At 36.4% G+C, this 26,147-nt stretch overlaps 1 protein-coding gene across 1 annotated transcript in view; it reads right to left on the bottom strand.

Annotated features, from left to right (window-relative positions):
- The window catches only part of LOC125224995 (centaurin-gamma-1A-like), a 126,491-nt gene extending 106,663 nt beyond the window's left edge, over positions 1-19,828 (bottom strand). Inside the window, 1 exon segment of the mRNA XM_048128513.1 lies at positions 19,381-19,828. Coding sequence (XP_047984470.1) covers positions 19,381-19,537 — 157 coding nt within the window. The 5' untranslated portion in view covers positions 19,538-19,828.
- Positions 19,829-26,147: the final 6,319 nt, after the last annotated feature.

Below are 26,147 nucleotides of genomic sequence, written 5' to 3'. Positions count from 1 at the left end.
GTCCACAAGGCCGTATTGAAGAGCAAGTTGCTGGTGAATAATCCTGGCTACGAGATTATGTCTGTGCAAGTACTCGCCGTTAGCAAGATGAGAACAACCGGAAATAATATGCCTGAGTGACTCTCCGGGACGGCGGCATGCCCGACAAATGTCGACCGTACCGTCCTTCAGGATATATTTCCGGTAGTTGTTCGTCATCATAACTTCGTCCGCAATTGCACAGGCAAAACCCTCGGTTTCTCCGAAGAGGTCCCCGAATCGTAACCAGTTCACCGATGCGAGCAGATCTACATCGGGTCCCGTGAGGGCCTTGTAGAACCGCCCGTGTAGCTGCTTGCTTTCCCATACCGCCTTGCGGTCCGCAGTATTTAGTACCACAGGTTTGCGCCAGTTCTCTTTCGCCAAGGAGAGCGGCGTGAGGTTTCCGTCCACTGCCACCACATCACGATGCATCCCGCACTCGTTGTTAAGGAAGTAATTCCTGAGATTATTATTATTATTATAAATGGGCTTACTCTTGGCCACAGACTAGCCAAAGGCAAAGACGTGGCCTACGATGGAGTGAGCTCGCCTTGAAGATGCCTGACTTAGATTGTAAATGTAAAAAAAAAAAAGAATTTGAATTAGTTTAGTTGGTTTTATTGGGCATTTTCCGCAAGTCGACAACCAATGTGCATATTTTGCGTGAAATAGACGAGGTAGCACAAAATTTGAGTTAACAAAGTTTGGTAACAAAACAATACCTACCAATAGAAAATCTTCTTAAAAAAATATTCAAATTTACTATAGCCTGTCAACCAAATTTTGGCAGTAGCAATGTACATCAAACTAAAGTATGGTATCCCTATGAAACGAACAAAAACCAGCAATGTACGTCGAACAGCCACAGATATTTTTTTTTCAAGGGGCTCGTTCCTTCCTTACGAATTAGATAATGTATTAAAAAGGGACAGATATGTGCTAGTTATTTCTCTTTTTGGTAGGGTGGAGATTTCCACAGATAAGATACAAATGACACGCGAATTTCCACCGATTTTCAAAACTAGTGTTGCTAGCCCGCGATTTTTCAAATTTACCGCCTTTTTCTAGTGACAAGGTTTGGTTGACGGTCTATAAAGACTAAGTTCACTGTTGTAAAATAATGCGTAATAAGGCCATTGAAATTGTCAAAATCTGCAACGACAGGTTAAAAACCTCAAATATGCCAGAAAAGAAAACAATTCATGCAACTAATATTTCACGTTCCATTGTTCGAAATAGTGCTCCGTTTTTCTATGAAATGAATGTTTCTATTGCATATAGCATCTCTGAAATGCACCAAATAGTAACTCAGAATTTTGCTAGCCTTTGCCAAATAGGTCACATTCCTATACACATGTATTTTTTTTTTAATAGCCTATAGTGTGTTCCACTGCTGGGAAAAGGCCTCCCCTGTTTTCCGCCACTCGTCACGGCTCTGTGCATGCTCTCGCCAGCCGCCACAAAATGAGTCCAGGTTTTTCCGCCATCTCATCTTTGGTCTACCTCGGCCTCTGGTAATTTGTGGCACCCATTCGGTCGCTACCTTGGCCCATCTCTCCGGATGCATCCGACAGACGTGTCCCGCCCAATCCCACTTCAGCTTGAAGTGGGACACATGTATATTTAACATAAAATCTAAACTTTCAATGTCGAGATTTGAGATTCTAATCCAGGTTCTTGGAGGGAGACCAAATAGCTAGTTCTAGATAGGGCTTTATTGGAAAATCGACAATATGACTAAGGTAATAACGTTTTGGCAGCGGTTTTCAGCTGCACGGGCTAAATTCTGGGCGGTATGCCAGCGGTCAAGGTAGAAGTATTTGTATTTGAAATGTGAGCTAATGTAATCTGTTTCATTAACGGTACCTATTAATTTTAGTACAGAATTTCCATGATTTCAATACAGAATTTCTCTAAATTGTTACCCGTCGCTTAGGAGCCATTTGAGATAAATATTTTGTTTATTTACTGAGGTTTATTCAGTAAATTATGTTTTCTTTACAGCAAAAAATGTCTCAATGAAAACAATGTCAGTAGTGTTTTTTTTTTAGAATTTTAAGAAATAGTCTGTTTAGTCGCCTAGTTAGTAACATTAAGTCCGAGATATGTACATTTTTGTATTATGTCACAGAATATATAATAGTACAAGTACAGAAGGCCCACTGCTTTGATGTTCACGAAATGCCGCCTTTTTAAATACCTACAAAATTCTTACAAAGAAACGAGCCGCACGTGCGCGGCGTCCAGTGATAGGGTTACCATTACCAATGGATCCAAACGAATTAATACTCACATAAAATGTTATACTATTTATTCAAGTCTTGGGTACTTTCTAGGTATATATACTGTATTTATATATTTTTGTTCAAGTTCCAACATCACAAGCCTTATTGAACTTTTCTGTGGGACTTAATCAGTAGTAGATCTAAGTAAGAATGTCTTATGGTATTTATTTTATTCAATATGTCTATTTAACTAAGTATTATTAGCCATTCCACAAGCGGGCATCGCTTAAAAAAACCTCCCGACGAAAAGTAACAATAGAAAGTGCGAACGTGCATTCCGTGAGAACGCGCGCAACCCCTGAGTAGGCCGCGAACTCGCGGCCGCCAGGATGTACTTGTAACGCGGCGATAGAATCGCGGAGTGAGCCGCCCCTGATCATGTGCAATAAAGTTGTAAAAAAATGATTATTCTTTAACAAAATATTACCTCTTTGGACCACAATATCTCTAAAAAATGCTAAATGAATTTGAAATCAATAACCTCAGAGGGCAGCGTTGCAAAAATGCCTTGAATTTATTTTCTTGTTTTAATCTAGATTTAAAAAATAGTTAAATTACATTAAATAGGTACATTAAGTTCTAGGAGAACCATTTTCTACGAGGATAAATTGAAAATATTTGCACAGACTTAATATGACGACTTTTGTTATTATAATGTAAGTTCATTGTATAACATATGGCAGACTCAAGTTTCATTCTAATGTGACCTTTTTGCAAAACATCTGGATGGAATCATTCCTATAAATACCATTACATATGCGTGTGAATTTTAAAAACAATGGCACTTTATATTCGAAGCATAAATGGCAAATTTAAACGAATTCACCTATTTTACATTTTGGCTGGTTTTAAATTCGCATTCGTCGTGCATTTTATGAACCGTTCTAATGTTTGAATTGCAAAGTAAGGTGATTTGTAGAAAATCTATTTAGTAATTTTAGTAAACCATATAACAGTAAAATATGTGCTCTGGTAGCCTAGCGGTAAGTACGTGTGACATTCGTTCCGGAGGTCGCGGGTTGGAACCCCGGCTCGCACCAATGAGTTTTTCGGAATTTATGTGCGAAATGTCATTTGATGTTTTGCCAGTCGCTTTTCGGTGAAGGAAAACATCGTGAGGAAACCAGACTAATTCCAATAAGGTCTAGTTACCCTTCGGTTTGGAAGGTCTGATGGCAGTCGCTTTCGTAAAAACTAGTGCCTACGCCAAATCTTGGGATTAGTTGTCAAAGCGGACCCCAGGCTCCCAGGAGCCGTGGCAAATGCCGGGATGACGCAAGGAGGATGATGATAACAGTAAAATAGCTCAAATAATGACGTATTGTACGAATTTTACCTAGTCTACTCATTTATTAGGCATTTCACGGTTAATATTCCAAAAATACACACTTAGCGTTTCGCTTCAACATTTATTTTGCGAACCGCCAAGGAGTGGAATGCTCTGCCTGAGTCTGTGTTTCCGCATGAGTACAATCCAGGTCTCTTTAAAGCAAGAGTGAATAGGTATCTCATAGGTAAGCGTGCTCCACCGTAGACCGCATCATCACTTACCATCAGGTGTGATCGTGGTCAAACGTCTACCTATTCATACTAAAAAAAAAAAAAATTTTTTCAATTTATAAGTTTTGGTACCATTTTAATTAGTTTTTTTAGTACAGATGTTGCTTTTTGCCCACAAAGTGGTTTATTTCTTGTCGGGTCGAAACTTCAGAGGGCCATCTATGCCAACCTCTCGCCTACGCTACGCCACAATTTAATCCATATCCTACAGTCGACTTTTACGATACCCACGGGAAGAAAAGGGGTGGTGAACTTATAATGATGATGGATGGTAATACACACGAAGAAAAGCTATGCAAATCTTGTTTCTGCATGGCTTCATGACATCTTACACCGCGGAATCCGGACATGACAAGTGTAACTCATACCATTACAGTAAGCAAATGGAAAATGTTCCACATAAGTAGATAGAGTAATGTTATATACCATTTCCTCATCTATTATAAGGAAAAATAGGATTCCTTGTAGTTTTTATACAATGTTGTAGTCTTAAAAGCTTTTGAAGATAGACGGAGAGCTGGCTTCGAAAAAGGCAAAGCATATTTAAAAAAAAATCTCTAGTTCTTCAGTGGAGTTTAAAGTGGTAGATCCTTGTATGTATCTTTAGTATAATCAGGGTGCGTAGCCAAATGGCATTTCTGCGACGCGAAACGAAAACGAAACGCCGCGAAAGGTAGTCTGACTCTGTGCCTCTGTCGCGCCAATATGCCAGAGCGATAGAGATACATAGCTACGAAAAAGATATTATCGTGAGCGCTTGTGTATACGGCTACGCACACAGGTCAGGTAGTATTTTAAACCAGGCATATAATTCAATATTGTTATCATTAATTAAGAGGTGTTTTTGAGTTACTCTTAATTTTCAGCCCATAATTAATTTTTGAAGAATTTCCCAGCAGCAATGTACTGTAAACGTGGTTGCGATGACAATCAATGACAACTGTCAACGAGCGTTTAACGCGAGTGTATTTGCATTACGTTGCGGGCCGAATTAATTTGTATGGATAAAAAAAATATTTCAATTTTAAGTAAAAGTTATCTAATTCAATTTTTTATGTCATATACTCACCACCGTTAAGAGGTTCGCCCGTATTAGGTTTACACCCTGTATTTTATACATGATGATACCTACCTACGTAATAATATTTCGTTATTTTCTTCTTGCTCATAAGTGATTATCTAGAAATATAATATAACATACCTAGCAAAAACTGGAAATAAACGTGACAAAGTAGTTGTACTCGTTATCAATAGAATTAATCATATTTAAATATTTATTATTTATTTTATTATTAATTTTCTAAAACAGATAGCTGTTTATAATAAAACATTAGGGACATAAAATTATCTTACAATAAAACTAAACTATTAAATCTAAAATTAAACTTAAAAAAAAATATAATATATATCATATTTAAATAGATAGGTACTCCTCATGCCAATGACCTAATAATTTATTCCGGTTGAGGAAACACCACATTAGATTACATATTTTAATTTCCTTCTGATTTTCCATACTTGATGCAAACAATGTTAATTTTAGTTAGCATTCAGGATTACACTAAATATATTTTTCAGTAGAGATGGTGTTTTTTTTACGCACTAGTGCTAGAAGTGGTTCATTATATGCCAGGTCGAAACTTCGGAGGCTCATCTGTACTGAAAAACGTCGCACGATACACGTGCGAAAAAGAAATTCGTAACTCGTGTCGATTTAAAACACTCCCTTCGGTCCTTTTTTACGCACTTGTATCGTAATGTACTATTTTTAATGTTCTAGCAGAGATTCATGCAGGGCCGGATCTAGGGTAGAGCGAATAGAGCAGCCAAATACTAGGAGGGGCGCCAAAAAGCAAAATGTAAAAAAAAAAGATTTTCCTAAAGATTTTTTTAGTGAAAAAGTTTTTTAAACAGGGACGCCAAAATGATATCTCTCTCTACCCTGATTAAATACTCGGGCTGGCACGGTTTCATTGTACTGGAATACTTTTATGTAGCTACTAATAATCATGACAAAAAAAATGAATACAAATAATATTCCTGTAAGATCATCGGTCCCAATTGAACCTACATTTAATTTAAAAAGCCTCATACATTTTCAGATGATATTCTGTCACAAGTTCGTTAAAAAAATACTATAATACTATAGTAACTTACGTACTTTTCAATCACTCTAATTATAACTATTTAGATCCTAATCTCCTTTTTCCGCAACTCTAATTACTAAATTAGCATAACGAATGTCCTTTGACTTAAAAAAGATAATTAGCTATTAGAGAGACCAGTATAAGATGGACTGTTGGGTATGAAGGAACGTTTTGAGGAACTTTGGGGGGATGGGTCAGGTTACAGTGGGGGGTTGTAACGTTACATGTGACATTTAGTTTGGCACGCGCCTGTGTTATTATGGTGGTTATGAAGCGTTGGCGATTCTAAACGATCAGTGAACCAGTAAGTAATATAGGTAAGTAAAATCTTGGATTAAATGAAGTTAGAAGTTAGAATAGCAGTGAAGCGTTGTAAAATGATGGGATAACGTAAGCAAGAAGCCAAGTAGAGAATCCGCGATTAAAAAGCGTTGTAAAATTCTAACTATTTTGGCTCAGTGAAATCACTGATCCAAAGTGAATCTTGGCCTCCGGAATGATCGACACCTGTCCCGATCCTGCGCAGCCAGTCTTGCCAGTCACTGACTTGAAGCTGACGCAGATCTGTTACCACATTGTCCTCCCAGTGCCTGTTGTAATTATAGTGCAAAAAATATCGAAGACGCAAAACGTAATCCTATTCGATTTTCATATATAAAATATTGAACGTTTAGAAGAGTATCCTAAGGATCGTGTCATTCTCGATGACGCTGACGCCCGAATCGGAGAAATACTTATAAAGAAAGACAATCGAACCAAGGTGGTGTCTTACGTTGTGGCTTGCGTGGACGGCGGTCACGGCGCATCGCATCGCCTATCATTGATACTTTATCGACGTCGCCCATTTAAGACACTTCCATTGAGATCGAAGGTTTGATTTCGTCGCGCCGCATCGCATCGCCGTCGCGTGCCCGTCGTCCACACAAGCCGCGGCACATCTCGGACACTGGCGATCAAATATTATGAAAGAGGCGCGTTCCTAGCACACATTCTAAGCGTACCATGCTTGTATGAGTGAGATATGACATGTCGACTGTTCGTGTTTTTGACAGGCGGTAACTGTGAGGTAACCGAGGGGGGTGGGCGGCACTTTCAGCGGGGAGCGGGAGTGGCCATACTGTACGATAGTACTCTTTATTATACTGTGGACGCGGCGTTATGATACTTATGTCTAAGAAGCCGACCTTCTTTTGCTTTATCGCTCTTATAGTGGAGAAGCATACCACTTATGGATGTCAACTGTCAAGGTTCAGAAGTTACACTGGTTTCGTTCTGTGTTCAACTCGTCTACTGCCACGCGATGGGAACGCGTGCGCAGGTGCGGGGCAAATTGTTTAGAGGTTAGGGTCGTTGTAGGCGGTTATTTTTATTGGTTGCTAAGGAAGCTTGCCAGTTTTATCTTTTTTACGATACAGCGAAACATGGGCAATTCCTGCTCTTTTCTATTTTTATTTGGCATTTCAAAAGGGTAAAACAGTATTGTCGAATCTAAAGAAGTATTTTTTTCTAAAGCAACCACCGAAAATGGAAGGGTTACATTTAATTCAACAATAATCAATACTTGTGAGGGATTAATCATAGAATAAATCTTTAATCTAAATAATAAAAATAAGTAATTCTAACTTATTGTGTTTAGTGTAACATTATGTTTAAATCCAATGGCTTATCAGTTGTAATCATTAAATAAATATGGAATAAAAACTTACACCAATGTTTATCATTCAGCCAGTGCTAAAATATCGTAAATTATACATTTTTAAAGTCATAAATTACAGTTACGTGAATTTGCGATAAAAATTATATAACTGAATATTTTGCTTTATCATTTATCGGAATTTTCATTCGTTAACTACATATTATTTAGGTACTTTTTTCATAATAAGTATTTGTTTTGCTGGTAATGCAATGAAATACTAGTATAAATATATCCGTAATAGGTTATGAAATAAAATAGAAATTACATTTTACAAATGTGTTAATATCACGTACATATGAATAAGCATTTTATAGGTATTCTAATAGCCGATATTAGTTTAGGTGTGTTTCATGTATTCATTGCGTCATTATGAAGTAATAACATTATGGTAACTTGGATGTAACAATAGCTTATTTTTCTGTAAATATTCGTTGTACTTCATTCTCGATTCGTAATATTCGTATACAAATTCTAACAGAATCACTGAGGTAATTGTGTATATTACTTGCAATAACAAAATGGCGACACGTAATTTTACCAAAATATGTATGACGGTTACTAAATAAAAGAACTTTACTGTATTCGGTTCAAATCAACGCAAAGTTTACAAAAAGTCGCCGTCAATAGAATTTGTGAACCGTATAAACAAACCTTGTAGTCAAAATGTTTTTAATTTCCATTCTAACTCATCAGATACTGGCTAAATATAATGTGTTGTTTAATCAATTCATATCACATTATGATCCTCAACCTTCAAAATGGTAAAATTGTGCTAGAATATTGATATTTTGTAGAACGGTTTGTTTACATTGTTGACAATTTCTATTGACGGCGATTTTATTAGACGTCTTCTATCCAAGGCTTTCAAGTAGCCACCAAAAAAGCTGTACAGCATGGCAAAACAGAGTAGAAATTAAACTATTTTTAGGGTTCCGTAGTCAACTAGGAACCCTTATAGTTTCGCCATGTCTGTCTGTCTGTCCGTCCGTCCGTCCGTCCGTCCGTCCGTCCGTCCGCGGATAATCTCAGTAACCGTAAGCACTAGAAAGCTGAAATTTGGTACCAATATGTATATCAATCACGCCAACAAAGTGCAAAAATAAAAAATGGAAAAAAATGTTTTATTAGGGTACCCCCCTACATGTAAAGTGGGGGCTGATATTTTTTTCATTCCAACCCCAACGTGTGATATATTGTTAGATAGGTATTTAAAAATGAATAAGGGTTTACTAAGATAGTTTTTTGATAATATTAATATTTTCGGAAATAATCGCTCCTAAAGGAAAAAAAAGTGCGTCCCCCCCCCTCTAACTTTTGAACCATATGTTTAAAAAATATGAAAAAAATCACAAAAGTAGAACTTTATAAAGACTTTCTAGGAAAATTGTTTTGAACTTAATAGGTTAAGTAGTTTTTGAGAAAAATACGGAAAACTACGGAACCCTACACTGAGCGTGGCCCGACACGCTCTTGGCCGGTTTTTTATCATAGCAACACTTGACTATTCTCATTGAAAAGTGTCAAATCTGTCAAAATAGTTGCCACATACGTCGATTTACATAGACGGTGGCGCCACTATTATTTTAGACTATTTTTTGCCAGGCTGTAATGTCTTAACTATATTCTGTCAAACAAGTCTGTCAGTAAATAAAAACTAAGAAAACTATAGGTATCCTTTTCTCTAGCACCCTAAAGAAAAGGATGCATATAGTTTTCTTTGTTCTTATTTACTGACAAACTTGGATGACAGAGTATAAGTACAATTACGCCTGTATCCCATAAAGGGGTAGTCAGAGCACATGAAACTACTCAAGTTTCAGTGCTACTTTTGGCACATAAGGGGTTGCAAGAAAACGAAAATTGTGACATTGCAATGACAGGTTGCCAGCCTCTCGCCTATAAAATATATTAATATAAAGCTATAACCTACTTATTCAATGATAAAATGTATCTAAGATCCATACAGCACCATTCTGTGCCCTGATAAACTTAATAGACAATAGTTGAATTGGATCTGCAGACCGATCTAAATGTCCCCCACGTCCCCTAAATACAATAACTGGAAGTTCTGACATGATATTGACAATTTGACACGGGGGAACTGTCTCCTACGTTTGTCACAAAGACAAGAAAGGACACAGAGGTCGCTAGTCGCTAGTAATATTAGGTAAGTACATTGAGGTGCAAAATTGCATGGAGAAATTATGATTTCATTGGTAAATTCGCCATGCACTTTTGTAGTTCACTGTACCTAGGTAGAGGTACTTACCAGATATCTCTCACATTGAATGATAGAACTTTTGATGTTCCATACATTTTTGCTGTTTTACCTTAGAATTTTGAATTGTAGAGTATTTGGGTAAGAATTCGTAAGGTTCATTTCAATAATTATTGAAGACAGTTGCGCATTATTAGAGTAAAAGCAGGGGCGGCTCACTCCGCGATCCTATCGCCACGCTACAAGTATATCCTGGCGGCCGCGAGTTCGCGGCCTACTCAGGGGTGGCGCACATTCTCACGGAATGCACGTTCGCACTTTCTATTGTTACTTTACGTCGCGAGGTTTTTTAAGCGATGTCCGCGGGTGGAATGGCTAATAATACTTAGTTAAATAGACATATTGAATAAAATAAATACCAAAAGACATTTTTATACAGATCTACTACTGATTAAGTCCCACGGAAAAGTTCAATAAGGCTTGTGATGTTGGAACCTTGAACAAAAATATATAAATACAGCGTATATACCTAGAAAGAACTCAAGACTTGAATATAATAATATAACATTTAATGTGAGTATTAATTCGTTTGGATCCATTGGTAACCCTATCACCGGACGCCGCGCACGTGCGGCTCGTTTCTTTGTAAGAATGTTGTAGGTATTTAAAAAGGCGGCATTTCGGAAACATCAAAGCAGTGGGCCTTCTGTACTTGTACTATTATATATTCTGTGGTAAAGGGATAAGACATTGAAATGAACTCATAATTTGTTATATTTTCCCTCAAACGAAAAAAAGTCTGATTCTGAGTCCCACCAAAACTACCAAAAGCGAGTATTAGCTCGATTTTGGTGGGCGACCTGTTGCCGTAGCCGAATGTCATTTCTGCGACGCGAAACGAAAACGAAACGCCGCTAAAGGTAGTCTGGCTCTGTTGCGGTAATAAGCAAAAGCGATAGAGACAGATGTCTACGAGCGTTTCGTTTCGTGAGCCATTCGGCTACGCACCCTGGCCTGCTAGCCGAACGGCATTTTTACGACGACAGACGCCGATTGAAAGGCCGCTGGCTCTGTCGCGCCAATACGCAAGAGCGATAGAGATAGATAGCTACGAAAGAGATATTATCGTGAGCGTTTGTGCATTCGGAAACACCCCAATACTTAATCGCCGTAAGTGCCATATTACCTAACGATGTTAACCAACATTTTAATCTAAAGCCGCGTCAGGTCATTCCCCGTCTGCCCTCCGATCGCGCCCAATTACGTTATCACCTCCACTTAATTGATTAAGCCTGTTAATTTACGTTAGAGACTCGTACACCTTTCGGTTGAGGCTAATTTGTTGAAGTTTGGGTTTGATACTAGATTTATAGATAAATTATTAGTCATATACAAGAATTTTTAGGATGTCGCGGGTTCGAACCCCGGCTCGCACCAATGAGTTTTTCATTTGATATTTGCCAGTTGCTTTTCGGTGAAGGAAAACATCGCATCGTAAGGAAACTGGACTAATTCCAATAAGGTCTAGTCTACCCTTCGGGTTGGAAGGTCAGATGGCAGTCGCTTTCGTAAAAACTAGTGCCTATGCCACATCTTGGGGTTAGTTGTTAAAGCGGACCCCAGGCTCTCATGAGCCGTGGCAAATGCCGGGATAACGCAAGGAGGATGATGATACAATATTTTTTAGGTTATACAATAATACTTTATACAATAATAATAATTTTTGGGTTTAGAGATAAATTAGTCGTATACAATAATAATATTGTATACGACTATTAATAATGTACGTTTAGGAATGTTGCAGACGAGAAAATATGTACTTAATGCAAAAGAAATACGTACAGTCAACCAATTGGAACAGGCCACTGTAGAACTATGTCATAGTGACGTTATAAATCAGATAGTAAGGAATCTCTTACTGCTTGTCATTTTGACATGGTTGTAGAGTGGCCTATAGGGTTCCAATTGGTTGAATGTACGTAGTAAAGAAAATACAGCCAATGTTTACAAAACCGAAATAGATTTTTTTTTCTCCTTTTGTTATCCACATTCGCCACGGCTCATGGGAGCCTGGGGTCCGCTTTGACAACTAATTATCATCCGTTATTTTTGTCTTGCAATGCAAATGCTCAGCTGGGTTAGCACATGATTGTCGCGAGAATATGTCACCGCGAGATAGACTACCCGTCCTTATGTCATTAATACAGTTAGAAGAAGACGTCATCTATACGGCGACATACTCTCGCGCAAGCATGCGCTAGGCCTACTGGATACTAAATTATTTATGAATGCAATATGAGTAGTTGAGTACATAAATCTTAGTCTAGGCCTCAAGAACTTAGACCACTAAAGCATAATTTCTGATAATAAAGTAATATCATCATTATTTTTAAAATCGGGACTTAATCGCGTATAACTACATATTAAACTGACCTCCAACGTTTCAAGGACGGCGTTGTCCCCGTGGTCTCGGAGAAGACTGGCTTGAAATGACATCAACACCTTCTGACAGCCGCGCGAGTTTTTCGAACTACCCGCACTTGGTTGGTGGACAACGCCGTCCTTGAAACGTTGGAGGTCAGTTTAATATGTAGTTATACGCGATTAAGTCCCGATTTTAAAAATAATGATGTGTAATAATCGTGAAAGTTTAAATCAAAGTAATATCATATATCATCTATATAGATACTGCATACTACTACTATTTCTAGTGTTAAAAATAATGAATTAATGTAAAAAAATGCCCTCTCTTTCAGCAGCTGATATTACACCGAACAACGTGAAAATGGCTATACCTTATATGGGCATATAGCGTGATGCTTCAAGGGTAATGATGCCTATTGATACTAATCAGAAATACCCCATTATTACATCAACTAAGTTGTCATAGTCAATCGACATTGGCGTAAAGGCCATTTTTTCCCATAATTACCAATCATCAGAAACGAAGGTTATAAAAACTGAACCATTTTCCTTAAACCGATTAAAAAGAGCAGGGGGGTTACCATGAAGTGCTAAAGCCGTTCAGTTTAGGTTGAGAGAAAGGGACGAAGCTATAGCAGTTCCATAGCTCCGTCCCTCTCTCTCAACCTAAACTGAACGGCTTTAGCACTTCATGGTAGCCCCCAGTTCAAAACATTTTCTTTTGTTCGTTCAGTTATTCTTGCAATGTTTTCGTTGTCATACAGTACTGGACAAAATTCTTCATACACCGACATAAAAAAATAAACTTTCTATCATAATTTCTCTACCCTTAAACTTAACATCACAGTTGTGTTGAAAACTTTTGGCTAATTTCATGGCGTACAACATACAGACAACAATATATCAATGATTGTACAATTATTGTTTTACATGGGTATAAATATAAATATTAGTACTTTTGGCTCTGGACAAATTTGATCATACAGTAATTAAAATACGAATGAAATGCAATGTATTAGTGTGTATGGCTTTCATCTGCTTTAGATATGGCTGCTTGTCTCGGAGGAACATTTTCAGGTACAAACTGAAGGTATTTATCTAACCCAAGCTTTTTCCTGTGTGCCTACTAAAGTAGGCAAAGTGGGTATAATTCAGAATAACATTTGATATTTTCTTTGTTTTCCAAAAACTTCCTTAAATTTTGGCTAGGATTGATAACATGAGACTATGTCAGCCATTGAAGCTACTTAATCCTATGAATCACAACGAACGCATGAAATAGACATACTAGTATTTTCTTTCAGTCATCTTTTCATATATATTCAGACGGGCGATGGCTGAAAGATAATACCAGTATGTATATCTCATGCGTTTGTTATGATTAATAGGAATGAATAGCTTGAATGGCTAACATAGTCTCATGTAATCAATCCAAGCCAAAATTTAAGGAAGTTTTTGGAAAAATAAAGAAAATATCAAATGTCATTCTGAATTATACCCACTTTGCCTACTTCAGTAGACACACAGGAAAAAGCTTGGGTTAGATAAATACTTTCAGTTTCTAACATAAAATGTTCCTCCGAGACAATCAGCGATATCTAAAGCAGATGACAGCCATACACACTACTACATTGCATTTCATTCGTATTTTAATTACTGTATGATCAAATTCGTCCAGAGCCAAAAGTACTGATATTTATATTTATACTCATGTAAAAAAATAATTGTACGATCATTGATATGTCTGTATGTTGTACGCCATGAAATTAGTTAAAAGTTTTCCAATACAACTGTGATGTTAAGTTTAAGGGTAAAGAAATTATGATAGAAAGTTTATTTTATATGTCGGTGTATGAAGAATTTTGTCCAGTACTGTACGAAGAAATTCAATAATTTCATGCAGAGCTGAGTCTCATCATAGTTCTAATTGTTCCATACTTGTTTCTCGCAACCAGACTTCCTAAATCGTATTAAAGTGTCAAGTCATCAAGTCTCGTAACGACTTTAGCTGTTACTTCTGTTTTTCTCGAGACGACATCGATATGACTTGCTTGTATCAAACGCTTCTCCTACCGAGGAATAAAATACATTTTCGCTAGATGCCTCGTTTTTCCTAACTTAAATTGCTGGTAAAAACTATCCGTGCTCAAGGAAGCAAAAACCAGAGTTACGCGATATTACACTTAGATTTTCGTGCAATGAATAATGCATAGAGTTTTCTAAAGGTAATAAGATGACAAAATCACCGATTTTCTCTTTGAACACAGTTGACGCGACTACAATGTTATCTTTGCGGCTAACCACGTCGCTACTCTCTAACTATTGTAGCTAAATTATTATGAAAATGCGATAGTTCCAGATTTCATCAACTCCGATAGATAAGTTTGTGACGGTAATGCAACAAAGTTGTTTTTACCGATGGTTACGTCGCTACCATCATACAAGAGGTGTTAAAAAGTATGAGTTTGAGCGAGTTCCAGATTCAGCCACATGCTTTTATAAGTTTGCGAAAGTGTCATTGATCGTCGAGTAAGAAATCTATTTAACCTAGAATGGATTAAATTATGGGACATTGAATTATGTATGTCAGTTTGTAAGTAGTGTGAGTGAACAATTATGTTTCTTATAAGCATAAACAATTACCATACAGTACCTAATGTAGAACAATTTTACACGTATTGACGGAATTCGTATTGTAACGGAAACGTAAGAACGTGTCATGCTATTTCAGTCAGTCTCAGTACAAGATGTACTGACATTGACTGAATAAGCATGACAAATACGAACATTTCCGGAAAAATACGAAGGAAACCCTTTTCGCACTACATCTGTACTTCCATTTTACAGTAAGCTCAAGAAAGCTTGTGTTGTTGCCGTTATCTGAACCGCGATTAGTTTAATGGGACTTGGATAGCTGTCAGCTGTCACTTCATACAAACTTTGACGTATGTATATGGCAAACCTGTCATCGTGTCATCGCTAATCCCATTCTCAACACGATAGAGTTATAGGTACTACACACCGATATTATTCGCTCGCGTTAGAAAGAGACAAAAAGTAGTCTATGTCACTCTCCATCCCCTGAACTATCTTCCCTTAAAAAATCACGTCAATTCGTCGCTCCGTTTTGCCGTGAAAGACTGACAAACAAACAGACACACACACTTTCCCATTTATAATATTAGTGTGGATTATGTAACTTAGAAAACATCAGAAACACCCAACACCCATACCTCAGAAACAAATATTTGTGTATCTAGGATTTGAACTCAGAACCTAATGCTTCGGCACAATAACTACCGAATAGGCTAGGAGACCGACAATTTTTTGACTTAATTTTTAAAGTACATAATTTACAAACTATTTTCGATTTATGTTACGCGAGTCATTTCTATTAAAATAAATATAAACATGATGAGAAATGAATATTTATGAATGAATGATCTAAAAAATGTGTAATTGTTTATTATTATAGCTATAACACACCATTATTATAGCTATTATAAATATTCATTCATGTTTGTCACGAAGACACACCTATTCTTAAATAAATAGTGCGCAGTTCTCATTCCGACTAAAAATATAAGCACCTTGATTCTCCTCTTAGTCGTAGATACATAACAAAAAAAAAAGAAAATTTGCATAGTCCAGCAGAAGTCATGTTCGGCATGTTTTGAATAATATTTACAGTTAATTTTATTTTGGAAACCCACTTGGTACGCTGTTTTTATTTTAGCATAAGGCAAATTATTGAAAATAATTCAGTTATAGCCTGACAAGTTTTTATTTGACCCTCGCCACGTTGCGGATTTCCAGCTGAACTAATTTCTTTTACTGGCAAGAATTACCATTTGACACCCGTCGTCGAAAGTCATCGTATGTCAGTGATGTAAAGGAGAAGTGAATATTTTAAATTTTTTAACGGTTTCATCGCAAATATGCCTAAAATAATATATTGAAAAGTGAAAATAGTTATACTTTAACGTGATAAATTACTTACAATAAAAAAGGATGAAGAATTTCACTGTATTTCGATAACAATGTTCCGAAATCGGTTGATGACATGTCCGGTACTGACAGTTTATAGTGCGGTTCTCCAGTACTGATTAATATTTGGTTTCGATTTAGCTTAATATATTTTTTGTTCTTATTTAAGGTGTCTTCTCTCTGCCGTGAAAAATATTTATAGAAATAAGGAGGCCGTTACATCATTGACACCTGGCCCCGTAGCCGAATGGCATTTCTCCGACGCCAAACGAAAGCGATACGCCGCTGGCTCTGTCGCGCCAATACGCAAGCGCGATAGAGATAGATATCTACTAGCGCTTCGTTTCGTGAGCGTTTCGTGAGCGATTGTGCCATTCGGCTAGCCACCCAGTACAAAACAAAGTCCCACGCAAAAAGAAAATAAACATCGACGACTTCGATAAAAGCACAAGATTTATGGATTTTAGGCTGTGCGGAAACTAGTAGCGAGTATTTAAACCGTGCTTATTAAACTTTGATTCTCTAAAACCATGTTTTATTTTTCTACCAATATTAACGCGAAACCAGTACACGCTGTCCCCATTATATATGACGTCCGCACATTATTGCCATATGAAAGCGGTTTATAGTGACACTCTTTCAGGGTCAAATAAAATCTTGTCAGGCTTTACTACAAACTTAGAAGTTTAAAATTATATATTTTTTTTGTTCATTATGAATGTTTTGATTAAAAGAATTCTACAGGTTAAACGATATTAAGTACACCTTTAGTTTGAAATTTTACTAAAAATCTAAGCAGAGTAAAATATAAAATTCTGCGCGGTGTTTAGTAAAATTTATAACAACAAAAAACCTAATATTTTATACAATGGATACAAAAATAATAGTCAATTTTAGCTAAAAAAACGCTAGTGTATATTTAATGGTTAATTGGCAATTCAATTTTTAGGTGCTAGCCAGTTTTTACGCATTATTGTAAATAAATAAATAAATTTATAACACATTCGTAAATAGTCCAAGAGTTGTCCTAAACTTTTGACCATAATGCGTCATCAGGTCGAACAATAGGTTATAATCACGATCATTACGTACATTCAAGATTGTCCAATGACTCCAAGAAGGCGGCTGATGTCATGCAAGTACAATATGCCACGATTTGCAATAAATGAGATCGGCTCAAGCATATTGATGAATTAAATAGACTCTGATCTGATTGGTTCGCATTCGTAGTTAGATAATAATGCTTGTACAGTTTGATTTGTAAAAAAATAATGAAGTTTTTGCAACAGGTTCTCATATTCAAATCAGTAACCTACAATTTTTTTATGGGATAGGAGGCAAACGAGCAGACAGGTCGCCTGATGGTAAGCGATCACCGCCGCCCATGGACACCCGAAACACCAGATGTGTTGGAGATGCGTTGCCGGCCTTTAAGATGGGTGTACGCCCTTTTCTTGAAGATTTAAAGGTCGTATCGGTCCGGAAATAGCGCAGGCGACAATTGATTATCTGTGTTTTCTTTATCCATTTTAAAAGGTAATGAAAAGTAAATAGTTATTATTAGTTTTACTTTAAATTACCTAATTTTGTATTTTTCCCCTGACATCATTTCTGGTTAATTGATAGACGTAACTAATCGATTTTATTAGTCAAACTTAACAGTAGTAATTTAATTCCAAATATTATCAATAAAAAAAAACGTTTCTCAGTGATATGGATTCAGATTCCTTTAGCTACTCCGCGTACCAACGTTTCCGTGTAAAACTGTAAACTTTAGAAGCATTTCCAGAAAACTCAACAGGAAAGCAAAGCAAGAGCTAAATGCTCCGTAAACTACAAATGTAGCAGTTGCTTCAAACGCCTGCTTATTTAAGAGGACAGTGAACGACCGCTTCCTCATAAAAACGTAGGCTCCATTTTCCTCTCTGCATCATAGTCATAACTAACTATTTTGGCTCTCCAAATGTTGGCCTCCGAAATGAGTTCGCCACATGTCCCGATCCTGTGCAGCCTCTTGCCAAACTTAACTTGCGTGACTTGAAGCATATATTTGCATAGTCATAATGTGGAAATATAATTTGGTACAGGAAAATCTTATAATTTGTATTTAGGTTATAACTTTCGTACTATTACAATAATCATACGAAGGGGCAAAGCTATCATAAACATAATTGTGCCAAACAATTTTTGTGCCAGACGTTGTTTCTATATCTAGATATAAATATCCAAAGAGGGAAATGGGATCCGCGTTTGTATGGAAAGGCGTTTCCTTACGTTCGTCTTAATTACTGTTACTCAAGTTACGACCTAGGTCTCGGAAGCCATCTAAACTAGGACCTAAGTAAAGCGTCGGTTTACACGGGAACCGGCGGTAGGTCACTTTAATATTCCGTCCACTACTTCCTGGACATAATCGTATAAATACATAAATTAATATTCAACGGCGGATACTGTTGTTACGAGTTCGATATACCGCGGATATCGCTTTGACTTTTTAATCTTTTGTAATGATTAAAAAGGACAGGAAGTAAAAGTGAGATATCAAGCGGAAAACGATAATGAATTAAAGGTACCTGCGTTCCGTTTTTATTGAAAACTTTTTTGTTTTTCACAAAAAAGTAACTATTATCGCCGGCTGCAGTTTTGTTTAAAATGTCATCTACTTCGATATTAAAGAGAAGTTGATTCGGTCTTACTTAATCATTCTGTTATCATCACAATATTGCAATATTATTTCGTAAGCCTCAATATTTTATGTAAATATTAGTAGTTTTGTATGTATTTTAATCGCAATTATATTTTTTTATTTACTGTTTCACTAATAAGTTAAGGCATATGGCAATATCTTTAAAAATACCTAACATTAAGATTGTAGAGTATTAAAAGTTTTACACACAGTTTTACCGATATAACAATATCAAAAGAATACAAATTAAAATAGAAATACGATTTAAAAACTTGCGTAACACTTAAATATGCAAAAATATCGAAAATTACATTAAAAAAATTGTAAAAAAACAAATGGCATACGCTACCACTCACCGGATTTCCTCTTCTCGCTGACAAGCACCAGCGACTTGGTCCTCTTCACCCTTAACGACCTCCTCCTAATGGACCTCATCAAAGCCTCGGGCATCCTCGAGAAACGAGGCGAGTCCACCCGCTTCTCGGGCATAAAGAAATTCTTAACGGCCAGCATTTTTATTCAAAAATCGAACGATATTTTCAAAAGCGTTCGAATTTGGAACGCGCTAAAAACTTCGTCCAAATCACGACCACATCTCTTAGCGTTTTGATAAAGATTGTCACAAACCGCAATCCAATTAAAATTTGTCACAATTCATGCTTTCTAGTCAGTCAACTATTGCGTATTGACCGACCAAACATCAAAAAGTTGTCACAATCACTATTCCACACAGCACTATCCTGTTGCCATATTGAGTATACGTATGTGTCGTAGCGGAAAACGCGAGCGTCCGCGCGGCACGGAGGTTTGAAACGCACTGAGTGCGGAGCGGTGGGGTGTGTGTGCCCTTGCAATCTGTCTTATCAGTTTACCTTTATGGTTTTAATTATGGACGTGTGAATGAAATGTGATAAGAGCTATCTTTATGAGTGTTGTGTTGTACGCATTGCGGGATTTGCAAATACAAAATGGAACGTCTTCTACTGAAGACTTACCATTGCAGTTTTTTATAAGATATGTATAGTATATTTCATTTAGTGTTAATAAAAATATACTGTAATAATTTAGAAATTAGAATATTACTAAACTAAAACTTTGTTATGAAGTGACGAGAGAGAGCTAAATATGAGAGAAGAGTCTTCAATTTAGATAGGTAAAGTTGTATAGGTTTGTCTTTTAAGTCACATTTCTATGCTGTTATTATTTAAACCATGATTTATTTTATAAATGAAAACTATAATTCGTAATTACGTCGAGATCTACATTTCAAAATTTGTATTTTATTTAGACTAGATGCCATAAAAATATCTTTGAAACCACTTGGTACCCAAATTTCTCTATTGCCAGCACCATATGAAATGTAATATAAAAGAAAAATGTAATAAACTAGCTTACCCGACAGACGCAAGAAAGGAAACGGTTTTCGCGACGTGACCAAAAATAACCGTTAGATACTAACCGCTATGCCAAAAAAGTTAACAAGTGCGCAAATTATTTTCTCGAAAAACTCATTTTACCACTTAAAAAAACCGGCCAAGAGCGTGTCGGGCCACGCTCAGTGTAGGGTTCCGTAGTTTTCCGTATTTTTCTCAAAAACTACTAAACCTATCAAGTTCAAAATAATTTTCCTAGAAAGTCTTTATAAAGTTCTACTTTTGTGATTTTTTTCATATTTTTTAAACATATGGTTCAAAAGTTAGAGGGGGGGGGACGCACTTTTTTTTCCTTTAGGAGCGATTATTTCCGAAAATATAAATATTATCAAAAAATGATCTTAGTAAACCCTTATTCATTTTTAAATACCTATCCAACAATATATCACACGTTGGGGTTGGAATGAAAAAAAATATCAGCCCCCACTTTACATGTAGGGGGGTACCCTAATAAAACATTTTTTTCCATTTTTAGGGTTCCGTAGTCAACTAGGAACCCTTATAGTTTCGCCATGTCTGTCTGTCCGTCCGTCCGTCCGTCCGTCCGTCCGTCCGTCCGCGGATAATCTCAGTAACCGTAAGCACTAGAAATCTGAAATTTGGTACCAATATGTATATCAATCACGCCAACAAAGTGCAAAAATAAAAAATGGAAAAAAATGTTTTATTAGGGTACCCCCCCTACATGTAAAGTGGGGGCTGATATTTTTTTTCATTCCAACCCCAATGTGTGATATATTGTTGGATAGGTATTTAAAAATTAATAAGGGTTTACTAAAATCGTTTTTTGATAATATTAATATTTTCGGAAATAATCGCTCCTAAAGGAAAAAAAAGTGCGTCCCCCCCCCTCTAACTTTTGAACCATATGTTTAAAAAATATGAAAAAATCACAAAAGTAGAACTTTATAAAGACTTTCTAGGAAAATTGTTTTGAACTTGATAGGTTCAGTAGTTTTTGAGAAAAATCCGAAAAACTACGGAACCCTACACTGAGCGTGGCCCGACACGCTCTTGGCCGGTTTTTATTTTTGCACTTTGTTAGCGTGATTGGTATACATATTAGTACCAAATTTCAGCTTTATAGTGCTAACGGTTACTGAGATTATCCGCGGACGGACGGACGGACGGACGGACGGACGGACGGACGGACGGACGGACAGACAGACAGACATGGCGAAACTATAAGGGTTCCTAGTTGACTACGGAACCCTAAAAAAGTATAAAACTGCCTGAGAGCCATGTAATTCTCAATTTAGATCTAGATTAAGCACGATTGAATTTATCAATCTGGTCCATATTGATAAACTTAGATTATCTACCTAGATTTATCATTTATCACCGAGTTTCCTAGAATGATACAATATTAAAGAACTCTAAAAGAACGGAGAACATTTATAATAAACTAGCTTTTGCCCGCGGCTTCGCTCGCGTTAGAAAGAGACAAAAAGTAGCTTATGTCACTCTCCATCCCTTCAACTATCTCCACTTAAAAAATCACGTCAATTCGTCGCTACGTTTTGCCGTGAAAGACGGACAAACAAACAGACACACACACTTTCCCGTTTATAATATTAGTATTGGATTATTTAAAAATAAACACATTTGATACTATAGGACGTTTTTTTCCAAGTAGACCTTCACAAGCGACATTATAAAACAAAAAAAGGAATCGTTATAATATACGAAACCAAAAAAATGCTTCAGCATCGTTACGACATAAAATACGACCTTTTTGCGTCACTGGCTACTGAACTATTTTTACTATAAATTCAAATATAAATATTCTAACTGCCCATTCGTCTAAATTAGCGTCCGTAAAGTATTCTACGATTTTCTTTTTTAAACTGTCCTGAATGAAATAAAAACAAACGTATTATAAAGTTCTACTTTGTTTGCTGCCACTAATAGACTTGATAGTAGAAAACAAAAAAAACAAATAAGCTAACGAAGAATCAAAATATCTTTATTTTACTAGTCTTTGTGTTTATAGAGATTCTTGAAAACCTTCATAAAAAAAACTTCATAATATTTATAAATTTAAAATAAATTTGCAACAAAAATGAAAAACATGGGCTTAGGTTAGGTACGGTCTACTTAAAAATGTAACTCTAAATCAGCTTTATAAACAATTTCATAATAAGTACAAAATTGTGGAACAATGCTAAATAAGACTTGCAAAATAGATGAAGCTCAACACAACGCAACATACGTGTTTCATTATTTATAACCCAAAGGCATGAAGCATCCTGTATAATATGGGTACCTACAGGAAAAACACACGGGCAGTGTTCCTGAGGATAGATTAGTACTATTTGGTGTTGATACTACTGATATTATTAAAAAAAATATGGTTAAAAAAATACGCTTTACTAGCAATAGTAGCAATCAAACTAAAAACCTAATCGGGGTCAAAGCATTAGGTACAAGACTTTTCTAAGATATCCAAAAACAGTTCCATCATGAAGTTTAACTTCATTCTTTCGGCTCCATCATCAGATCAGTTTGACAGTACCATATTATTGTATTGTCATCAGAACTACATACGGCTGCCAATTTTCATTACGCTACGATCCTTGAAAGATGTTTAAATAAGTTTTTCGACAACCGGTCTGGCGCAGTCGGTATTGACCCTACCTGCTACGCCGCGGTCCCGGGTTCGAATCCCGGTAAGGGCATTTATTTGTAAGATGAGCACAGATATTTATTCCTGAGTCATGGATGTTTCCTATGTATATAAGTATTTATATATTATATATTATTATATCGTTGTCTGAGTACCCACAACATGACAACACAAGCCAAGAAGAGCTGTCAATCTGTGTAAGAATGTCCTATAATATTTATTTGTTTATTATTTATTTAAGTTACCTTAGATTTCATTACATACCTAATTACATACAGACCTAATAAAATCGTGGTAACAACATTATCTTCTTTAGTTTCTAAATAAGATTTACAAAATAAATGAAGTTCATCACGAAACTTCACATACGAGCAGCTACGTGTTTCATTATGCAGCACCCAAGGGCACAAAGTAACATCCTGAATAATCTACAGGAAAGCAAACTAAGAGGAAGACGTGACCACGAGTCATGTAGTGCAGAATGGTATGGTAGGGTAAACTCTCCTCATTCGGTGACACGCCTAATTCGGTGATACAAGCTTTGAAGCACTATTCCGAAAGAAGATTTTTGGTTGTTTCACCGAATTGCCCAACTGGGGTAGTACCTCCGCCTTACAGAAGACCGCAGCCAAATAGCACTAGACCCTACTCATAGTGTTGTGTTCCTGCCGGTGAGTAAGGCTGCCAGAGCTCAACGAGGGTGCGGTGTGCTGATGACGAGAGGACTTACGGAACTGACATATTCCGTCTATTGTCCTTTGAGTCGTCGGCAACCCGAACCCTCCTTGGAACTTGTACACTCCTTTTTACTGTGTATTTAACACAGCAAAAGGGAATGTACAAGTTTCTTTGAGTTGCAGGCGTCCATGGGTTACGGTGACCGCTTTCCATCAGGCGGGCCGTACGCTTGTTTGCCACCGACGTAGTATAAAAAAAAAATTAGGCGTGTCACCGAATGAGGCGAGTTTACCTATTAATCATATGTATTGTCCTTAATATGAACGCTAGCCTGTGCCCGCGATCTCGCTCGCGTTAATTTGTAAAATTCCACCCCCCATTTTAGGGAAGTGGGGAGTTAGAAAGAGACAAAAAGTACCCTATGTCACTCTCCGTCCCTTGAACTATCTCCACATAAAAATCACGTCAATTTTTCGGTCCGGTTTGTCCAGTTTGTCGTGAAAGACGGACGGACAAATAAGACGGACAGATACAAACAATTTCATATTTATAATATAACTAGCTTTTTCCCGCGGCTTCGCTCGCGTTAGAAAGAGACAAAAAGTAGCCTATGTCACTCTCTATCCCTTCAACTAACTCCCCTTAAATAATCACGTCAATTCGTCGCTCCGTTTTGCCGTGAAAGACGGACAAACAAACATACACACACACTTTCCCATTTATAATATTAGTATGGAAGTATGGAAGTATGGATTATAGTATGGAATGTATAAATTAACGTCTTAAGAGCGTAAAAAGTTCATTATCTTTGATTTAATATAAAAAAATATATGAGCTTTTTTATCCATCATCAATTCCTCAATTCAGATAAGTATGTGTATGTGTTAGTCTAAAAACAGAAAACACAATGAATCTATTTTTTTCAATAAAAAAAAGTATACAACAGCTCCGTTCGACTTAGTCAATTTGTGTTACGAGTCACGTTTTCCGTTTTTATTTGCCCCTATTTTTTGTACACTTTTAAACTTTTTTGAAATAATAATTTTTCCCCAGATAACTCCATCATAAACCCAGAGATCATCGATCGTAGGTATTTTTTTTGATCGGATCAGATCGGTTGCATACATATTAAGCCACAAATATATCAAAAGGGCCATTAGAAAGGGTTTCCCCATTGGAACCCCAAAGAGCGGCGTGTCGTTGAAATTATAATTTCCCCGCAGATAGCCGTATCATTAACCCAGAGATCGTATTCCCGGTTTCATATTCCATGCTTCTCGGATATAAGATAGCTGCTGCAGCGCTTTATATGTGGAGAAGTTACCTATTTTCACACGTATATTTAAATTGTCGAGCTGGATTTACACCTGCAAGTTATTGCTATAAGTTTTGAGACGTAACTATGAGTAAGAGTGAGTGGCAAATATCTGCATTTCTTTCTTGCTACCTTTGTTTCAAAACCTGCAGATATATGTTTGTTTTGGGTGCGCCAAAGTTCATATAAAATTGGTACATAGATTATTGGTAGTCCGAAAATGTTTCTCATACAATTTTACATTATAATGATCATTATTTATAACAATTTTATGTTAATAACTATCGTAACTTCGAATGACTTATGTTTGTAATGTCATTCATCATAAATACATTTTATACTAATGTTAATGTTTATATACTTATTGATCATAACGATTGCGAGTAACATAATTTATCGTTATATTATTGTTAACAGAACAGAAATCACATGTGACAGAGTCCAGTTAGGTGCGACGACGAGCGTAGCGAGGAGGAGCGTGTTAGGTTGTCCGTGAGCAAACCAGAAACGACTTTTTAATGTAAATTGTATATATGTCACTGTAAAAGCTCCAAGCGCGCTTCTATAAATGGCACAAGTTTTTCATAGAACTTCCCCAAAACTTTTTAAATAACTTTATGATGAATGATTTCCTTAAACACAAAATTATGAATGTTATTAAATATTTGTGTAGAAGTTATGATTAAAAATTTTCGGCCAAATTATTATTATGAACAGTGATAGTAGTACTATTGATAATAATGAAACAAAATTATGATAAGTGAAATTATGAGAAATGATCATTCGGAGCACAAACAAACCGGTATAAACAATAATTTTATAACAAATAATTTTATATGAGCCAATATGGACCCGTTTGTTTTGAACTGCGGAATGAAAAGAATCGGAAGTCACCAGCAAAGTGCTGAGATGATCCTTCTTTGAATGACATAAAGTTTCCATAGTTTTTTTTTTTTTTTTTTTTAATTAATTTATTTATAACAAGAAACTTACAACTATTTTACATGAAACAATTCCGCCAAACTGAGGACAGTTTATTGTAAACTTGACCATAAGGGACCAACAGCTTAT

The sequence above is a fragment of the Leguminivora glycinivorella genome, chromosome 3 (genome assembly GCF_023078275.1).
Source record: "Leguminivora glycinivorella isolate SPB_JAAS2020 chromosome 3, LegGlyc_1.1, whole genome shotgun sequence".
NCBI lineage: Eukaryota > Metazoa > Arthropoda > Insecta > Lepidoptera > Tortricidae > Leguminivora > Leguminivora glycinivorella.
The sequence above is the reverse complement of the archived record's forward strand: the minus strand, read 5'-3'. Positions and strand labels throughout refer to the sequence as shown.